The sequence below is a fragment of the Hypomesus transpacificus genome, chromosome 9, assembly GCF_021917145.1.
Source record: "Hypomesus transpacificus isolate Combined female chromosome 9, fHypTra1, whole genome shotgun sequence".
NCBI lineage: Eukaryota > Metazoa > Chordata > Actinopteri > Osmeriformes > Osmeridae > Hypomesus > Hypomesus transpacificus.
Genome location: NC_061068.1, coordinates 96,731 through 117,636, shown reverse-complemented (window position 1 = coordinate 117,636; position 20,906 = coordinate 96,731). Strand labels below are relative to the sequence as shown.

Sequence of the window (20,906 nt, the reverse complement as noted above, 5' to 3'; positions counted from 1 at the left end):
CATTGACTCTTCCTCCAGTCCTTGCCAATTTACAAGTCTCTATTAGCTTGGCTATCTGGGTCACTTTTACTTGATATAGTTTAGCTCTATCAAGCAAATGCCATCTACGTTGTTCTGGACCCCGGCCAGGAAATGTTGGCTTGTAGAACGGGTAATTTTGTTGGATTTACCTAACATACCTAACATTTACCTAACAGATTTTAGCAATATAAATACAGGTAGGCTACATCTATCTCTCATCAGCCACTGACGCTAAATGAGATGAATGAAAAGTTCATTTCTGAGTCATTACTATGGCAACAGGGCTGTTGCTTGGCTGAGGTGTGACAAGTGACTTGATTTGTAACTTGGCTGTAGTAATGAAAACTCCCGATATAGGGAAATTGATCTTTATACAAAAGCAAGGGAATTGTTACATAATAAAATTGCTAAAAATAAATATTAAAAAAGGAACACACTGCATTAATAAACACACAAATTAGTTCAACCTAAGATCTGCCAGTCATGTCAAGCACACAATGCTGCTTAAAATAAAAGGAATGGTTATACAATGGGAACGTGGAATGCTTTGCAACAGGAGTATCCTTTCACGTCCATTTAGTAATGTCATTATTGTGTCTTCTGGTTAAACAAAATACAAATATATCAATAAGAATTTTAAGTGATGAAAAAATACTAATTTTAACATTTCATAAACTAAAAGGAGTGATATCATTGTAGGACATACAGTTTCTGTATTGTTTTCTTTCAACACTGACTTCACAAAAATGTCTCGTTGAAGTGAGGTGAACCTTTGCGCTGTTAGAATTCAATTTAAATATCACATTGAGACAGCAACAGCAGCAGCATAAAAAATTTAAAGGGCAATGATTGCACAAAAATTTACGTCGATGTTCCATAAAACCTCAGAATACATACTCCATTTCATTTCTATGTAAATTATCTGCACCCTTAATCGCTTCCATTAAAGAAAAACGTATGTGTGCCCAGTGGTAAACAGGTCCCTGTAGTGGTCAACAGCCATCAGAAGATGCCAGTAGGCAGATCCTTGCTAAACATTCCCTCCAAGTCCAGCTCCTTGCTCATCAGTTCCTCCTCAACGCTCTCCAGCGCCCACTGATGGTCGGTTAGCTCAAGTGCCTCCCACTCGGCCTGAAAACGTAACGAACCCCAATTAACCAAGACACCACACTGACCCTATTAAGTCAAACAATACAGCAATTTCCATGAATTATACCTTGAAGGCTTTATTTGTGTCAGCAGGCATGGCCATAGCAGCCCCACTCATCTGCTCCTGCATGATCCTCGACTGATCCGCACCTGTGGGCGTCAGTGGCACCAAATTATATTGCGTCTCACAATGCAGACATTGCGTTTGCAAATATCAATAGTTCTAAGGCGACATGAAAAGTAAGCAAAGATGTGTTTACCGTTGTCTTGTCCTAGAATTAAGGAGTACATGCTTCTGAGGCCAAACACATTCAGGAAGTACCAGGACGCTGAGCTGACCCTGAAAAGAGGTGGAGATTAGCTGACAAACTCCATCCTCACTCACCACCCAAGCAGATTGGGAAGATGCTTCATAAACCTAGACTCGCATTCACACCAAAAGCAGATAGCTTAACTGCATTATTCATTTCACAAACGATCCAATCCAAAGCGACATACAAATAGTGCACAGTAAGTGCTGCCGATCATAACCAGGGAGAAGCAGTGCACAGTTCTGACAGTTCGGTCATGAAGATAAGCCTGCGTGTCATGTGAACTTTACCAGGAGGCATCAAGAGAGAGCAGCTCGATTCCTTGTTGCAGCATGGGCTTGAAGCGTAGGGTTAGTGGGAAAGGTACCTTGGCTGTGAGGAACAAAGGTGGGGTGTTACTAAACACATAAAGAATGGAATGGGGTGGGAATAATTGTGAAAGAGTAGCAAATGAATAACGAAAGATCAACAATAATCCAGCCTCATGGAGTTACTTGTGACAAATCCTGAAAAGGTCCAGTTGATCCAACCCCCGATCAGAATCATGGGAAGCACGTTGGTCACGTTGCCTTTCATCATGTCTGTCAGCATGCTGGGATCTGCATACAAGGACACCCACTGTCAGTGTGACTGCGCTTTATGAACACCAAAGCCAGCAGAGACTGCATCACGTCCCTTCTGAAAGATGTTGAGTGTCTGCTCACCTGTCATTGGCGAAGGAGGAACAACCTTCCTCTTGGTTTTTTTGAAGAATCCATCCTCTTGATTGTTGAAGTAAAATTTTCTCATTAAGAAAGACTTGGAAGCAGGAGAAAAAGGTGTGTGAGTGTGTGTGAGTGAGTGAGTGAGTGAGTGTGTGTGAGTGTGTGTGAGTGTGAGTGTGTGTGTGTGTGTGTGTGTGTGAGTGTGAGTGAGTGTGTGTGTGTGTGAGTGAGTGTGTGTGTGTGAGAGTGTGAGTGAGTGAGTGAGTGAGTGAGTGAGTGAGTGAGTGAGAGTGAGTGAGTGAGTGAGTGAGTGAGTGAGTGAGTGAGTGAGTGTGAGTGAGTGAGTGAGTGAGTGAGTGAGTGAGTGAGTGAGTGAGTGAGTGTGAGTGAGTGAGTGTGAGTGAGTGAATGAGTGTGAGTGAGTGAGTGTGAGTGAGTGAGTGAGTTAGTGAGTGTGTGAGTGTGAGTGTGAGTGTGAGTGTGAGTGTGAGTGTGAGTGTGAGTGTGAGTGTGAGTGTGAGTGTGTGTAAGTGAGTGAGTGAGTGTGTGGGGTATGAGCTTCAGTATCCATTACCTGATTCTGATGCCCATTAAATCATATATGTTTTTTTTCATCACACATGTAATGCAATGAAAGCGATAATGGTATTCTTCACAGACTACAAGCTAAAATGTCAATATTCTGCCATTTTGGAAAGTGGCTGGTTTTGGAAGATAGCTGTAATCTATCATTAAAAAAAAATAATTGTATACATTGATCTCACCTGTTTAGGGATGTATTTTCCATTTTCTCTAAGAATTCTGCTCCTTATAAGGACCTGGCTGATTACAAAGAGTGAAAAAACACTTGTGAAATAAGCAAATGCATGTTAACGGTAAAGAAAACTAGTTCTCTTCTACCTGTCTGACACCTGCTCTAATGTCAGTTTCTTGTCAGTCTGAAGCAGGATTGAGACGTAATGTCGAATCACTCCAACGAGGAAGGTGATGAAGACGATGGGCAGGACCACCCACAGACGAATATTGGAGTCCAACAGAAGTTCTGGTTCTGCCATAGCTGTTATGCCTAACTAAAATAGAATACAGCAATAATCACCGACTATTATTACAATAATAATACGTAAACATGTCTTAAACTTAACAGCCACAAATCATAGAAGGAAGCGAGAAACGTGTTCATAATGGACAAGATAGCAAAATACAGATTACAGATCACCACACGAAATGTTCAATCTATTTAACACCTCATTGCTTAAAAACAGGCAAGTAGCTAGTTAGATAGTGCTAAACTGGTTTGAGCATTTGTTACCCTACTGCTGCCTCAAAGAAAAGTTAATCCTTTAAGATTCGACATGGTTTCTAAAAGACCTGCTTGCACTGGCAGTACTAGCCTACTACGCTTCGTAGCTAGCAAATCCAGCCAGGCATAAAGGACAAGCATCATTAACCTAGCAAATTTAGCAACTACAAGGAGAATACATCTGAAGAGAGTTGAGAACGTAGATGAACATGTAAAATGATTGACCAGATGGCTAGTTTACCAAAATTATTTGTTTTGCTCTCACTAGTGGTTAGCTATCTTAGCTGTGTAGCTACGGATGGCCAGTGAATGTAGGGACGGGTGGATGTCAAATGCTTGCAGCTAGCTATCTAGCTACCAATGTCCGTAGTTTAACGATCGCGAACCTAAGCTAACTATCTTGTACGCTGGATTTGGATGTAGCATGTTAAAATCAGTGATGCTGTGGATAGCAATCTTACCAAAAGTTCGTTTTACAAGAAAGGTTTCTTGAATTCCAAGCCGGGACGCTTAAATACAGAACCTACTATGCAACCACAGTCGATTATCTACTCGCCTTTGCTGCCACTGTGCTGTGACAGTGACAAAGAGGATGATGGCAAAAGATGCTAAGTCGCATAGTGCGGTACCGTTTACGCAGCAAAGCAGTCAGCAGACGGAAGGTTCCGCTTCCGCATCAATGAAAATAGTAGAGGTTTCCTCAAGCAGAAATTACAATTTACATTAATTAAATAAATGTATAGCATTGTGAGATTGTGTTTTAGGCTACACAATAACATGTTTTGGGGATGTTAAAGAACAAGTAAACAACCGGATATCCGAAATATTTCAGCCTTCAGCCCAATTGTGATTTAGCTTGACCCTTGGCCTATTTAACCAAGGGTCTTTCGGAAACGCATGAAATGACACAATCAGCACGTTATGGTCTCTTTCTACCGCCAATGGGCCGTTAACAACTGTCCCTTTTTTTGAATCTTTGCACCAAATCAGTTGTCAGTGAACCAGAATCGGAATCATAGGGGGTTTAATAATCGCCATCAGGGGCGATTCTAGGATCAGGACCTTTAGGAGGGCTCAGCCACTAATGAGAATGTAACATGGAGATAGTGCTTTACAAAGTGTTAAACCCCCTTGCTAATAAATCACTAATTTCACTGATAACAATGAATAGGCTACATTTATTTATTATTATTCAAAATATTGAATGAATGAAAAAACTAAGAAAGTCCCTTTTTCATGAAATACCAGCATCAAATGAAACGGTAATGATGTGCCAACAGTAAATAAACGTATTTAAGATAATAATAATAATAAATCATTTTTTAAATTATTTTTCATTATTATTTTTAGGGGTGCTGAGATGAAATTTAGGGATGCTTGTGTTTAAATCGCCACTGATCGCCATGAAAGTTTGCACAGACAAGGAATTTACTTTGGCAGGAAGGTGCATACATTCAACATATGGAAATAGATCTTAAATAAGTGGTGTAAGTTTAAACAAGTCTGAAACTATATTAACTGTAAGTCTAACTAACTAATACTATTAGAATATTTTGTCTCTTTCTATACTGATCCTTTTTTTTCGTATTTCTAAATTAATGCAGGGTCAAATGCTGAGATACGTAAAAGGAGGAGCACGTGGCCAAGAGGAAGCTACAGTGGACGACCAACCATCTACAAGTAGTTCAGGAACACATCAACCCCAGACGGCCAGAAGATCTGTAGACTCCACAACAGTACCAAGCCCTGATCAACCACCCTCAACCAGAAGTTTAGGGACAGATACACAGCAGTTAACCACCACCTCTGAATAGGAGTTGCATTGTACAGAAACAAAATGAAAATTGGGCGGAAGTACGTAGGAGGGCAGGGCCAGGCTAGAATAACTACCCGAAACCACAGTTGGAAGTTGAACTCCTTTATGAAGCAGTTACAGCGGGGTGACACATTCTGACGGCCGTCAGATATGGTGACCCACGGTGGTACGGGCTCTGTGAGGAACTCCAAATAAGAAAACAGGTGTCCAGATTAGTGTAAGGGGATGACATAACTTAGCCTGGTCCTAACCAGATTCTCGTACATTTCATTTGTACAGAGAGTCTGAGCTCGCTCCATTAACATGCATTAACTTCCTTGAAGGCGAGTACTCTGTTGAAGTTTAAAACTATTGGATCTGCCCAGAGCCACTTTGGATCTGCCATAACCAATCGCTAGCGTTCGCCTTAGCCAACTCCTTCATGACTAACGGATCTAGCTGAAAACTCAAACAAACCCCGTGGGGATCAAAGATTGTTTGTTTGCTTTAACTTCTGGATATTCGTCAGCGTTGCCACAACGGACCAAATAGCTTTGCTAGCATCTTTTCACGCCGCCATTGCGGAACTACAACTCAAACTAAAGCACGACATCAACATCATCGTTCTCAGCCACTCCCTCTGTTCGCTGAATAGACCAGTAAAAAGTTTACCGGAGACATCTGACAAATATTCCTAGTAACTAACCCCAGACGCAGTACAGAAGCAAAATGAAAATTGAGCGGAAGTACTAGGAGGGCAGAGCCAGGCTACCCACGGAGAGCTTGGCAAGTTAAGTGTGTTGGGGGGGGGGGCACCATCATTACTTTCTTGAGCAATGAGGCCTAAATATCTCTTGTTTGTCTGACTGATTGCAGCCTTTTTTGTCCCAGTAAATAAAAAAGTTAGAGAAACATATCAAGGTATTGATAGGGCTGAGGAGCTGGAAGAGGGAGAGCCAGAGCATTTTGTATGATTTTAATGTTAAGCAAAATTTAAGTATTTAATGTTTAACCCTTGTGTTATCTCAGAGTCAGGTGGCTGTCCCTGTACTTACTGTAAGTCGCTCTGGATAAGAGCGTCTGCTAAATGACTACATTTAAATGTTATCTTCTGTAACTAATCAGTCATTGTGACCCACCGTCGTATTGCGACAACTTTACCGCATACAAAAACAAAGTGAAGCATTTTCTTTTAACCGTCGGGCTGTCTCAAACCCCACACATTGCGAAGGTTAAAAGAAAATGCTTTTTATTTGTTTTTGTATCGGGTAAAGTTGCCGCAACACAAGGGTTAAATATTATTTGTTTCTGTTTTTTAATGTGCCTCTCTGATTAAACCCACCCCCCACCCCCCCACCCCACCCCCCCACCCCCCAGTAAAATGAGTTTAGAACCGCCACTGCCCTCAGCACTTGGTGTCCTACGCACAGCGCGTGGTGGGAGCGGTGCTCCGATGCTCTGACACAGGAGTCGACCCAAGACACCCACGCCCAACCCCTGCCACCTCGCCGGCTGCGAAATTCGGCTTTCGAAACTGGACTGACCATTTAGGTAATTAATCGGCCTAGACTGACTATTTTTCGTCTTAATTTTTCAGCCTGGTAAATTGTCCAACTTAAGCAAAGTTGGAAAGATATTCACAGAGTTGAACTTCTCAAATCAATAACTAATTAGAGAGCATTGTTAAGACGCAAAAGCTACCCTTTTCCAACTGTTGTGATGTTGACAACGACTACAACGAACTGCAACCTCATTAAAAACCGACCCTTCCTCCACCTGGACACGCACACGTAGGCTATTATCAATCAATAATCCTCAAAATGATTCAAAAGCCTTTTTTCCCCAAACTGAGTGTTGTAGTATAGCCAGCAGGAGACCAATGATGTCTCAATTGAATTTGGTGACACTACAATATGTAACACTACAATATGTAACAGTGAAATGTATTTAATATTTTTCAAGTAGCCTGCAGCTGTTTGGTTTGGCACTTTGTCTTTCGACCGGCTGTGCGTAGAAAACAATATAGGTAATTTGTTCAGCTCGGAGAAAGGATCGTTTATGAAAAATGAGGTTGTAGTTCGTTGTTTTAAAAACCTTCTTTTAATTAATTATTGTTTCGAGAAGTTTGAATCTGAATGTCTTTCCAACTTTACTTATACTGGGGACACACCACAGGATAATCGGCCCTATTTCGGCCCTTCCGACAATCCTAGGTAACATATATCCCGATTATCTTGATGGTTCCGCAGATTTTTTCAGACGTTCCCTTAGATTGGGGCTTGTTAAGAGTGACCACACACTGTAGGAGCAAAACGGCTAAATCTAGGATTTTTTGTCCTCATATTTGTGGTCTCTCACGGTTGGAAAATCTTATAAGATGAAAAAATCGTATAGTGTGTCCCCAGCATTAACCAGTTAGCCGATATTCTTCCTAATTCCTAATAAATTATGTGAGAGGTGAGCCAGTGGCGGCTGGTGAAAATTATTGTAGTTGGGGCTGTGAAATATTTAGTAACCATAGGCATCATTTTTGAGGACCCTGATTGGCTAAGTATGTCTTGCTATGGCATATCTTGAACCAATCGCCCTTTTTGGTTCGGCCGGCCCTGACTCGATTAGTATGAACCAAGGGCATAGCCATGGAGTCAACATTGGGGGGGACGAATATTTGTTTTAATGATAATTTTGGGGGATGTGTATTATGACTACTGCCTTGGTATGAACATTGAACACCACTGGATTTTTAGCAAACATGTGCACACTGCAGACTGAGCTATTTTAGATGTTTATCTTTAAAAAAAGTATGAACCCATTAACCCATAGCCTGAATACCTATCAGAATCTCATCCATGAGAAGAAGGGATGACAGGGCGGAGCCTGAAACTCCAGAAAGCGGAGAGATGACCGACTTCGACACAGATTGGAGCAGGATGGCAAGAGAGCACCTGACCGATGAAAGGTAAATGTTTAAATACTCTGCACTATCTCTAATTATAACTATTTTATAAGACAAACAAATATCTGACTGTTGTCCTTTTTTTAGACAACTGATTTTGGTTGTTACGTTTGAAACAACAGTCTTTTAAGAACATTATATTCAACAAAGTTTGCAAATTAAGTAGTTGTGCAGTACCATAAACAATATTTTGTTGTCCTCTTGGCCAGACTAGTTGGTTCTCTACTGTTGAATTTGTATTTTTTTCTATCCCAATTAAGTCATGGCACACTCATTTACCAAGATAGACGTTTCTCTTTACACTGTTGTTTACCTACCAGGACTCCGCTACCGGCAAGCGTGCAACGCTCAAGATTGAAACTTTGTATCATCTTGTGTTTGTGCATCATAGCAACATGTGTAGTCATGATAAGCCTCAAAGCCAATTCAAAAGTGAAGCCCATCTATGCTTCACATGACACCTGCCCTGGACACTTAGCCAAGGACGCTCTAACACCAATTGATGGCTCAAAGCATCTAATGATTTCTGCATATAAGGATTACAGAAAAAGTGGAGTCACACGCATTTTAGCAATAATAAACAAAGACCATCCTACACCTTTATACTGCATCTTTTGTTGCTCAGGAAACAGATCTAAAGAAACGATAGGTTTGGTCAAAACAAACAGTGTCCATTACGGCTACCCCTATTCGGCTGCTGATGTATTTTGCAGCGAGGAGCCTGGATGCAGTGTCACACACATTACTCTTGTCACACATGATGATGCTGGGGAGTATGGGAAGATGCAGTTTCTAACTGTACAGAACAAGGAGAGAAAGGAGGAGGATTTTCAATTTTTCCTAACTGTGTGCATGTCAAGTATGTTTGGAAACTACAATAACATTCTCCAGTTTGTCCAGACCATGGAGTTTTACAAGCTGTTCGGAGTTCAGAAGGTGTTTCTCTACCTCACTAGCTGTAGCCTTGACATGGAGAAGGTTCTCCAGTATTATATTCACGAGGGCTCCTTAGAGATTATCCCCTGGCACATAACCAAGTTCCTCCACCCTTCCACCGGATGGAAGCCAGAGGAACTTGAAGGAGACATTCATCTCAACGGACAAATAAGCGTTATGAACGAGTGTTTTTACAGAAACATGTATAGCTCTCGGTATGTGCTCCTGGCTGATGTGGACCAGCTTGTTGTTCCGTACCAGCACACCTCACTGGTGCAGATGCTGCATGAACTGCAGGAGCAGAATCCTGGGGCGTCGGTGTTCCAAGTAGAGACCATCGGCTTCTCTGAGACACCCGTTCTGAAACACGATAAGAGACCCTTCAGTGGACCAGGGACGGACCTCCTGGAACACGTCTACAGGCAACCTGGCCAAGTGGGCAGCTACAGGAGTCACAAGATGGTGCTCAATCCCAGACTTGTGCTCCAGGTGGCCATGTTTGAAGTGCTACAGAGTTACGGGTAGACCGTCAGTGTTCCAGCTGAGGTGTGTAAGGTCATTCAAGTCAAAGAATCTCAGAAAGAAGAATTGACCAAGAATCAGTTGGTCCATGACCAAAGACTTTGGGATTTGGGGGATTATATTGTCCCAACTGTTAAAAAGGTTTTCAAGGACACAGGAATACAGAGTTAATTATAACAGTACAGTTGTTTGATAATGGTGCATGGGTCTTGTTAATAGTGGGTTGCCTATTTTGTGTGGGAATCTTGCACTGAATGTTTTTGCCTTGGCACTCTAAACTTTCCATGGCATATTTGACAAATGAGATGAAAAAATGATTTATGCATGAAATGATGTCAAGGCCATAATGTATAACCTAAGGAAGTCAGTCTAGGGTCAACCAAACACAACCAAAGTGGTAGGGGGAAAATGAAATCCAAAAAGGATTGACACAGCATTCCTACCTTTGTAAAACATGCTATTTACTGTAATTTGGGAGGGTGTTTGTGTGATGGAAATTGGGTTGAGGGTCAGACATATTCAAAATGACACCAGACTAAACCATAAATGTTCTAAATTGTACTTTTATACTGCTGTAAAAATACAGAAGACAAAAATGAAGGAATATATAGGACAGCATTCATGTAAAGGATCTGGGGTGCTAAAGACCTCTGCATAGCTGTATCCATTTAACGGACGAGGCGCAGGCGTTTGGATGTACATTTTATGAACCATAAATGTTCTAAATTGTACTTTTATACCGCTGTAAAAATACAGAAGACAAAAATGAAGGAATATATAGGACAGCATTCATGTAAAGGATCTGGGGTGCTTAAGACCTCTGCACAGCTGTATCCATTTAACGGACGAGGCGCAGGCATGTGGATGTACATTTTATGCTGAGTTGAGCGCTGTCTGGTGTAGAAGAATATTCCTGTCAAAATTCAAATGATAAATGAAATTTACAAATGATAAATGAAATGCTCAATTGATATGTTCAAATAATAAATGACATTCTCTAATGATTCCCAACTCTATTTTGTGGGCTTGGGTTAATATGTCCTCAACAAACCTTTGAAGATACATCTCAGTTTAACGCTTATTTCATGTTTCTAAAGGTTGGAAAAATGTTTGAGAAAAAAAGTTTTAAAAGGTTGAAAACATTTTATTTAAGTTGCAAAAACAAAGTTTGCATCATTGATGAGTACTCTACACTGTTTTAGGCTTCGCTGTTTTCCTCTCCCCTCTCCTTTCACTGTGTGTGATAAAAACATTGAAAGGTTGAAAATATATTATGGAATAAACGATTTTTTGTAAAATAAAGTTTTGAAAGTTTCAAAGCCTGTTAGATTTCATGAGAACAGCCTGTTAATATGATCTTAGACCAGCCTGTTAGATCTGATCTGAAACCAGCCTGGGGTGCGTTTCCCGATAACGATGGATCGTAGCTGTTACGAGGGTTCTCTACGATGAAAATAACGATCCATCGTTATTTCTTACGTGCGTTTCCTGAACATGCTCGTAAGGAGAACCATCGTACGTGTCTCTTAAGTTGCACTTAACACGACGCTGTCCATTGTACTGAAATGTGATTCTTCTGACGCAACTTTAAGACTTTAAAATTAAAACGTTAACCAAAATATTTGACAAATTACGGTACACAAAAAAATTTACAAAAATTTTTTACATTTATTATAGGCTACTTATTTGAGTACTTTTCAATGTGATGCTACATGAAGGTAAAGACAATAAGGTGAACGTGCAAACTATGCTGCATCTGAGTTTTACACCGGTGTTAGGACCTTGCAATCAGCGACACAGGATGCTAAATACCAATAGGAGGTCTTGGAAATTAAGTGGGCTCGTCTCCAAATTGAGGTGAGGAAGCTTTTGTTTGAAGAGATGAAGTTCACAAGGCCCTCCATTTCTGTGCCTATTCTTCTGCCCAATCAACAAGGTAGTGTCACATTTAGGTTACCTTATAGCCTAAAGCATACAATGTTTATTTAAATTAAGTAAAGGCTGAATTGTGTATTGTGTCATATATTCAGTGTTGCCTGTCCAATCCTTACATGTTTACCTTATAGATCCATGTGAGGAGCAGGAGCAGGGAGAACAAACTCCCATAAAACAACTATTTCTCAAATTACTTGTGCCTTGGTTTTTAACTCTTCTTGGTACTCCACTTTCCATAGGCATATATATATGAGTCCTATATTTACTACTTGATTGAACTACAAGGTTAAAAAACATGCATATGAATGGTATCACACACGGCATGTCCCAGCTAGCATCCTAAACAATTCAATGTACAAATACAAGCATCTCAATCCAACATATTAACTGTCTTATTTTCTAGTGCTGACTATATCTACAATCTTGCATAGGCCAACAGCTTCTTAAGACCATGTTTGCGATCTCATAATTCTCACATATTGGCCACAAATGACATTGTGACAACTGACAAAAACATAAGTAATGAATGGAACATGGAATCATTGTTTCTGACATGAATAATCAACTCTACTTTAATTGATGGTCGATCAATTATACTCATTATGAGTGTAAGATATGTCAGATGACATCATGATATCATGATGCTCCTGAACCACATAAAAGCAGACCTGCAGAGGCTAACAAGGAGGTCCTTTGCACTGACCCCTGTAACCCAACTACTGGCAGTGTTAAGGTTCTATGCCATTGGCAGTTTTCTGGAGGTTATTGGAGATGGACATGGGCTCGCTAAGGCCTCAGTGTCAAGATCTGTGCAGGCTGTCACAATTGCATTACTTTGCCACATCCCAGACCACATCCAGTTCCCCATATCAGAGGGGACGAGTTTTCACTCCCTCCCAGCCCCTTCCCCCTGTGTGACTTCCCAGTCAACCCTGTGGAGTCTTTCCATTTCCTGGGCACCACCATCTCCTAACATCAGGCTCGGCTCTGCCACCAGCCTCTTCATCCACCGGGCTTGGCGTGCTACCAGCCCTATAATTCTAATAAACATCTTCAATGTTCAATTGTTGTTGTGTTATTGTACTCGTAAAAGCGTTACGTTAATGCATTTCTAGTTACTATTGCACATTACAACAGCCATATTTCAATGTTATAGTATTTTGAATAAGACTGACATTTGTTTTTTAAATACCTTCATTGCATGCGCCAAACCCACTAAATCAAATTATTTTGTGTAACCTAAATTTACTTGAGAATAAACCGGATTCTGATATTTTTTCGGCAGTTAAACTTGTATGGTTCACTAAGAAATATCCCAGTTCCAGCGTAACTGCTGTAAAAAGAGGACCAAAATAATCTTATTTTCCATCGGAAGTAACTTTCAGCATGAGTTTAATGTAGTTTTCATGGTCGGCCTACGTGTGTCTCCACTGAGTCTGTGCTACGATGCACTTAGCGATCTACGACTGGTCTGGAGCTCTCGTTAATCTACGACGATTTTCAAGTGCCTCTTTAGCTACGATGGTTTTGGGAAACGGCCCGTACAACTAAGATCCATCGTACGATGGACTCTACGATCAATTTAGGCTTACGATGCTTTCGGGAAACGCAACCCAGATCTAACAGGCTGGTCTCATCAAATCTAACAGGCTGGTCTAAAATCAGATTATCATTATCCTCAGTTATAAAAAAATGCTATCCATTTGAAAACAAACCTACAACCCCTGTGTAGCAAACAGATAACAATTAAAGCAACATGGTGAACATCAAACTCTAAACACTTCTCTTGGTAAAGTTCAATAAAAAGAGATGTCGAACACACAGAAAGAGTTGAGTCGTCTCATTGTGATGCTCAGAAGAGGCAAATTACAGAATCTTGACTTGACACTTTAAATGGTCCATGTTTATCTGGCCTAAAAGGGTTCAGCAACTTCCCCTCTCAGACATTTATTTGAAGTAAAATAATCACAACACAAACAGAATACAGAAACACAAACTACACATCCAGAATAAAATGGTACAGAGCTTGACAAAAGACATGAGTGTATATTTCATGTGTGTGATATCTAAGAGGAGGTTATCCAACACATGAGACAAGACTTCAGAGGTCATATTAACACAGCTAATGTGGATATCAATAATGAAATGTTACTCCTACACAGATATGAACCTTTAACACTGCTGTAATTCTTTCAAACTCAAGCACTTACAGTGAATAACTCATATCTTTCAAAACCAAAGAGAGGTTGCAGAAACTTTAATGAAAGCTTGTAGTTTATTAACATGTAGTATTAGTATTGCTGTCAGCAGATAAACATGTTGGAGAGCTGCAAAATTAAGTTTAAACACAATCATTTTCAAAAAATAGAAAAATAAAAATGTTTCTGCACAAAACAGAGTGGTGCACATGGGAGTTGGGAGCACCTAAACAGGAACAAAGAAGCCGTTGACAGAATGCATCACCCTTTTGTGTTGTGAAACCCCCCCAGGCGTGCTGCGCTCACTACAATTATAGGGTACAAGTAAAACCTGTTTGACCGTTGTAATTGACGGTGTCATGTGCTTTACAATGTTAACTTGGTCAGACCCAGAACAGGTGCTAGTATAGTACATGTTTCTCACCTGGTTACCTCTTTGCTTTAACATCTGAACAGGTCCTGTGTTTACACCTTCTTGTAGCGTGCACTGAAAGGAACACACTTGACACCACGTTTCCTGAGGGGGGTGGCCAAATTACAGGAGGTAAATGATGTCGCTGTGTAGGGAAATAAAATAAACAGAAGACCCCACAGGGGAAACCATAGAGAATGTAAGGCATTTGAGACTCAACAGCACATGTTGACATGTCAATTCACATACCAGACTTTGGATCCAGTCAAATGGATAAAAAACTGTTTTCTCTCCTCTGGACAGTTAATGGGTTAATTTGACTTGACAACAGCCTTCTGTTACTTTCTTCCTGCATGTCTTGGTTTTGAAACATTTGGCAACACCAGATGAAGTCAAGAGGTTTAATCTATAGTGGCTCCAACCCATAACACAAACCCCCTAAAGGACCCGTTACTTTCCCCTAAATTACCCCTTTAAAAGTTCACTTGTTGTTCAGTCTGGTTACCTTATTCCATCGTGTGCTAAGCAACACTTTAACAGGACAGTTTAGCCTGTTTACCCACTCGTATCGACTGCTTTTGCATATCCTACCGTACTTTCAATTACTATGTTATAGACACTAGAACATTTGAAACACTTGTGTGTACTTTTACATGACAAAATCTAAAACCAGATCAATCAAGAAACTCAACTACAAAAGAAATAAAGACAATGTAAATTAGCTTGACATATTTCAATCCAATGTAAGTATAAGTAGACACAAGTACTGCCTCAAATATATATAAACAGCATAAAACAAAGACCGAAACTGACACTAAATTTAGACGTGACAGGTATAGCTCAGGCAGTTAGTCAGCCTCATCTCAGAGAAAACTAACTTGACTAGCTTATAAAAATTATTGCTTGAACAAGCAGACTCCTACTCGCCCTGCTCCTAAATCCATGGCCCTTCGAAGCGGCAGTTGGGGAGATCCCATCCACGCGCTTCTTGGTTCCGAGTCCTGTGGACCTGATAGTTCTCGTTGCCGTGGAGGTGGCCAGCTCAGGGCCCTGGTCACCCAGCCAACAGAGGGCTGGTTGACAGGGTCAGCGGGCAGCACAGGAGGAGGTATCACAGTGTGGGATCCTGAGGCAATGCCCAGGTCACAGTGTGGAGCCCAGAGTATATCTGGCCCTGTGCTCTACTTCTGCAACTGTAGGCTGTAGACAGAGGTGAAAGGCAAAGGGCATGCTGAAAGTCAAGAGGAGGGAGGAATACTTTTTCTAATTTAGTGAGAAATACGCCATGTCTGTATTATCTCACAACTGTCTAATCCACCCTCCTTCACATGCACTATGCTACCTCCCCCCCCCCCTCCCCCCTTTAGGATCTGCAGTCCATGCCCCCCTGGGTGAGACAAGGAGTACTGTTCGCCCCGCTGACACCTATCTGCAGTGACGGAAGCCTATGGTATCATCTGGACCAATTGGCTGTCGGATCACATGACTGTTGGGACGAACTGCTTCAGATGGTGGCGGTGCATTCACACGAACAGGTCTGCTGGAGAGTGAGAATGAATTGCTTGATTAATGCCCGGCAACAACTTACTATGGATTCATCAATGTCCTGGCCAGCAATAACAGACAATGTTTATTCCAATGAGCACTATTAGCAATCAACCATATGCGTTAAAATGCACATAATAATCACCAACATTTATCTGCTTTTATTGTGTTGTATGAAGTTTATAGTCTGCTCTCTAAGTGCTTAAAGTATAAACGTATAAACCATGGTTGTTTTTGCTGAAGATTTAGACTGAACAGCCTATTGCTGTCATTCAAAGATTGTAATCACCCTCTAAATTGACAAACTGAGATGTTTATTTTGCTTGTAATTAAATGTATTTGTGCCAATTGCTTTTAATATGTAGAAAATGTAATACGCTACAGAAAACACTTGATAAACATTAAAAACAAATTGCTTTTCTATATTTTTGAAGTTGGGCATTTCATGGGCTGTGTTACAAATCTTTTGGGGTATTTATGGGAAAGAAAGGATAAGAGTGACACAGGGAGTGTGAAGTTCCGTCTAACCTGTCAATATTGGTTTTGTCCTGTTGCGTTTCTTCAGAGCTGGAACTTCCTAGGATTCTCAGGCGAGCCTCTGCATATTCTGCTTCTCTCTGGGCCAAGGACTTCATGTGCTGCGAGGGACGGGTGGAGGGAGCGGATGAACCTGCTGAACCATTACTCGTTGGGCGCTTCAAAATGCGTATCTGAGGTGGGGGTGCCGCCGGCAGAGAATCATCCTGAATCACAATGGCAGTCCGCAAGGGGGAGCTGCAGGCTGTTTTCCTAGCGTGGAGAGAGCGTGGACATTGTGAAACATGAGTATTGTAAATCAGAATGCATACAGTGAGCCGGCTCACAATAAATACTGGTAGAGGACCGCTCCCTTCACTCAACTTCTGCTTCCGCTCCCTTCACTCAATGTTGTGTACATTTACATTTAGTCATTTAGCAGACGACTTACAGTAAGTACAGGAACATTCCCCCCGAGGCAAGTAGGGTGAAGTGCCTTGCCCAAGGACACAACGTCATTTGGCACAGAATGGAATCGAACCAGCGACGTTCTGATTACTAGCCCGATTCCCTAACCATCTGACTCCATTCACATACATATTGTGCAAACTGTTAATACTGACAAATGTTGTACTTAGGTACATTGCACTCATTTGAATTGTGCATACTGTACCTATCTGTACCAGATCCATGGTTCAATTTAGTTATGGTATGTTACCTGTCATACCATACATGTGTATAACTTGTGTGTTTATGTAGACAACATACAGATAGTTTACTGCTTTTGATACACTGATGTAACAACGACATTTACTCAAGGGGGTGAATACATCTATCTACACAGTTGCACTTATACTATAAACCACATAACTACTTACTTGGCGTTCTGACTTATTTTCAGCTTTGCCTCAAGTCTTCTTTCTATTTCCTGGAAGGATGACGTTGAAACACATTAGCTTACAAAATAAACAAACAAAATAAGACACTTACACTGTAAGGCTACCGATAGCCTTACAGACACCAAGTATAAGTTAATAAGTATACATTCAGGATTCATGAAGATGCCAGTTACACCAATTACGGGTGTAGCCTACAGTCTTGCATTAGCAACGCTGTCCCAATCATGAGTGTTGTACGTTAGCTACCCATGCCACCAGCAAACTGTTCTGGCCATTTCTATTGAATTATTCTGATAAAACGTCCTTGCCCTAACCATCCTACCACCACCCATGTGTATTGCATTTGGCTTGACTAACTATCTATTTAACTTATCAACGTTGTCCTACTGTTGCAGCCTGGCTAAATAGTAGAGCTAGTGGTAGTAACGTTAGCTTCCTAGGATAGCTAGCTAGAATGTTGTCAGACTGAGCCGATCGATGGATAGTCATATGGATAGCACCTGACCTTAGCTAAATGGTTGTGATTACAGCATTCCATGGAGCATAAACATTGTGGAAAATAGTGTGATAGTATTCATTTGTGTAGATTATTAGATTGTTGTACATTTGCTGAGCTAGCAATGCTAGCTAAATGCATTATATTCCCGTTTATAGCCGCCAGAGGTATGGGACAGCCATTTCTAGCTAGCTTAGCACGTTTGCTACTGTAGCTCTACATGTTTACGATGTCTTAACTCCAGCATTAAAAACAATGTTTTACTCACCCCACTGTCCGCAGCTTCCTCCCAGTTTTCAGCAACATCGTCGTCCTCCATAATCGCCAGGCTATAGTCAATTCTAGATCCGGACAGACGTTCTTCTCAGTTCACAAACATAGAAGAAACACCGTAGCCTACTGTTGACTTGTACTGTAGCCTCCTGTAGCTAGCTGGCTGACTGGCTAGGTGCCTGGTAGTTTAACACCGCTGGCGGTCGTGGTCTGTGGATGATGAGGCAACACTATGCTGCTGAATTGGTTTTCTTTCGCAGTTTATTTTAATTTTATAATTGAATCATTGACATTTAAAACCTTTTTGGCGCATTGTATCTTTAAGACTTAAAACTTTATGACAACAAACTAAAACATTTATTTCACGTAGTCTATTTCTTTAGTAATGGTCTGAGAACAGTCGAGATATGAATTAAAAATATATATATACCCAAATTCCACTTGCACAGCACATTCACAAGTAAGCTACTTGTAAAAGTCCCAGACAAGTGTTTTAAAATTATAGTTCTAACAATGACGCCTTCTGGAGGTCATTTCAAATCTGCAGTGCGGAGCAACAGCAGTTTTCCTTTAGTTAATTAACACATACAGAGACAGAGAGAGAGATAGAGAGAGAGATCAAAACCCACTGAGTGTTTATCATTGAAAAGGAACCAAAAACACAGAACATGCTAGGCTTTCTTGTTAGTCCCGGGACTTGTTTTTGAAGTTACAAATCCAATAAATCGGGTTCGTTTGTATAGTCAGCAAATATAATGAGCCTATGGGTTAATGAACTGTGTGCCGTCGTCGTCGTCGTCATCTGCCGCTTGTCCGGGGATCGGGTCGCGGGGGCAGCGACCTAAGCAGGGAGGCCCAGACTTCCCTCCCCCCGGCCACTTCCGCCAGCTCTTCCTGGGGGACCCCAAGGCGTTCCCAGGCCAGCTGAGAGACATAGTCCCTCCAGCGTGTCCTGGGTCTTCCCCGGGGCCTCTTCCCAGTGGGACGTGCCCGGAACACCTCACCAGGGAGGCGTCCAGGAGGCATCCTAATCAGATGCCCGAGCCACCTCAGCTGGCTCCTCTCGACGCGGAGGAGCAGCGGTTCTACTCTGAGCCCCTCCCGGATGACCGAGCTTCTCACCCTATCTCTAAGGGAGAGCCCGGACACCCTACGGAGAAAGCTCATTTCGGCCGCTTGTATTCGCGATCTCGTTCTTTCGGTCACTACCCATAGTTCGTGACCATAGGTGAGGGTAGGAACGTAGATCGACTGGTAAATAGAGAGCTTCGCCTTTCGACTCAGCTCCTTCTTCACCACGACGGACCGATGCAGAGCCCGCATCACTGCGGACGCCGCACCGATCCGCCTGTCGACCTCGCGCTCCATTCTTCCCTCACTCGTGAACAAGACCCCGAGATACTTGAACTCCTCCGCTTGGTTCAGGATCTCCTCCCCGACCCGGAGATGGCACTCCACCCTTTTCCGGTCGATTACCATGGCCTCAGATTTGGAGGTGCTGATTCGCATCCCAGCCGCTTCACATTCGGTTGCGAACCGCTCCAGTGAGAGCTGAAGGTCACGGCCCGATGAAGCCAACAGGACCACATCATCCGCAAAAAGCAGCGACCCGATCCTGAGGTCACCAAACCGGACCCCCTCAACACCCTGGCTGCGCCTAGAAATTCTGTCCATATAGGTAATGAACAGAATCGGTGACATAGGGCAGCCCTGGCGGAGTCCAACCCTCACCGGAAACAAGTCCGACTTACTACCGGCAATGCGGACCAAACTCTGGCACCGGTCGTACAGGGACCGGACAGCCCCGATCAGGAAATCCGGTACCCCGTACTCTCGGAGCACCCCCCACATGAGCCCCCGAGGGACACGGTCGAACGCCTTTTCCAAATCCACAAAACATGTGTAGACTGGTTGGGCGAACTCCCATGTACCCTCCAGGACTCCGCGGAGGGTATAAAGCTGGTCCACTGTTCCACGGCCAGGACGAAAACCACATTGCTCCTCCTGAATCCGAGGTTCGACAATCCGACGGACCCTCCTCTCCAGGACCCCTGAATAGACTTTCCCAGGGAGGCTGAGGAGTGTGATCCCCCTAAAGTTGGAGCACACCCTCCGGTCCCCCTTTTTAAAGAGGGGAACCACCACCCCGGTCTGCCAGTCCAGAGGCACTGTCCCCGATGTCCACGCGATGTTGCAGAGTCGTGTCAACCAAGACAGCCCTACAACATCCAGAGCCTTAAGGAACTCCGGGCGGACCTCATCCACCCCAGGGGCCCTGCCACCGCGGAGCTTTTCAACCACCTCGGCGACCTCAGCCCCAGAGATAGAAGGGCCCCCCCCGATGTCCCCAGACTCTGCCTCCACGTCGGAAAGCGTGTTGGTGGAATTAAGGAGGTCTTCGAAGTATTCCTTCCACCGATCCAGGACGTCCCCCGTCGAGGTCAGCAGCGCACCATCCCCACCGTATACAGTGTTGACAGAGCACTGCTTCCCCCTCCTGAGCCGCCGGATGGTGGTCCAGAACCTTTTTGAAGCCGTTCGGAAGTCATTCTCCATGGCCTCGCCGAGCTCCTCCCATGCCCGGGTTTTTGCCTCCGCGACCGCCAAAGCCGCGTTCCGCTTGGCCTGCCGGTACACATCAGCTGCCTCTGGAGTCCTACCAGCCAATAAAGTCCGATAGGCCTCCTTCTTCAGCTTGACGGCATCCCTCACCTCCGGAGTCCACCACCGGGTCCGAGGGTTACCGCCGCGACATGCACCGACCGCCCTGCGGCCGCAGCTCCGGTCAGCCGCTTCAACAATGGAGGCCCGGAACATGGCCCATTCGGACTCAATGTCCCCGGCCCCCCCCGAGACATGATCGAAGCTCTCCCGGAGGTGGGAGTTGTGAACTGTGTGCCATTTAGCCTAAATTACACTTTATGCATGGGGACATGGC

The 20,906-nt window shown here is 42.9% G+C and overlaps 3 protein-coding genes across 4 annotated transcripts; 1 reads left to right on the top strand and 2 right to left on the bottom strand.

The window, feature by feature from the left end:
- Positions 1-375: 375 nt before the first annotated feature.
- On the bottom strand, positions 376-4,140 carry emc3 (ER membrane protein complex subunit 3). Its single transcript, XM_047025156.1, has 9 exons — positions 3,947-4,140; positions 3,086-3,255; positions 2,950-3,007; positions 2,186-2,279; positions 1,976-2,080; positions 1,772-1,853; positions 1,431-1,510; positions 1,238-1,320; positions 376-1,152 (listed from the first exon to the last, which is right to left on the bottom strand). The coding sequence occupies exons 2-9, from the start codon at positions 3,238-3,240 to the stop codon at positions 1,024-1,026; spliced, it is 786 nt and encodes a 261-aa protein (XP_046881112.1). The 5' UTR covers positions 3,241-3,255; positions 3,947-4,140; the 3' UTR covers positions 376-1,023.
- Positions 4,141-8,131: 3,991 nt separating this feature from the next.
- LOC124471855 lies at positions 8,132-9,697 on the top strand. Its single transcript, XM_047026480.1, has 2 exons — positions 8,132-8,239; positions 8,557-9,697. The coding sequence occupies exons 1-2, from the start codon at positions 8,181-8,183 to the stop codon at positions 9,695-9,697; spliced, it is 1,200 nt and encodes a 399-aa protein (XP_046882436.1). The 5' UTR covers positions 8,132-8,180.
- A 3,829-nt stretch (positions 9,698-13,526) lies between these two features.
- LOC124471684 (SUZ domain-containing protein 1-like) lies at positions 13,527-18,168 on the bottom strand. 2 transcript variants are annotated; one of them, XM_047026256.1, is made up of 4 exons: positions 17,964-18,168; positions 17,179-17,228; positions 16,313-16,573; positions 13,527-15,776 (listed from the first exon to the last, which is right to left on the bottom strand). In XM_047026256.1, the coding sequence occupies exons 1-4, from the start codon at positions 18,012-18,014 to the stop codon at positions 15,665-15,667; spliced, it is 474 nt and encodes a 157-aa protein (XP_046882212.1). In that variant the 5' UTR covers positions 18,015-18,168; the 3' UTR covers positions 13,527-15,664. The 2 variants fall into 2 exon arrangements, with proteins under 2 accessions (XP_046882212.1, XP_046882211.1); XM_047026255.1 differs by having other exon boundaries at positions 13,527-15,779; positions 17,964-18,166.
- Positions 18,169-20,906: the final 2,738 nt, after the last annotated feature.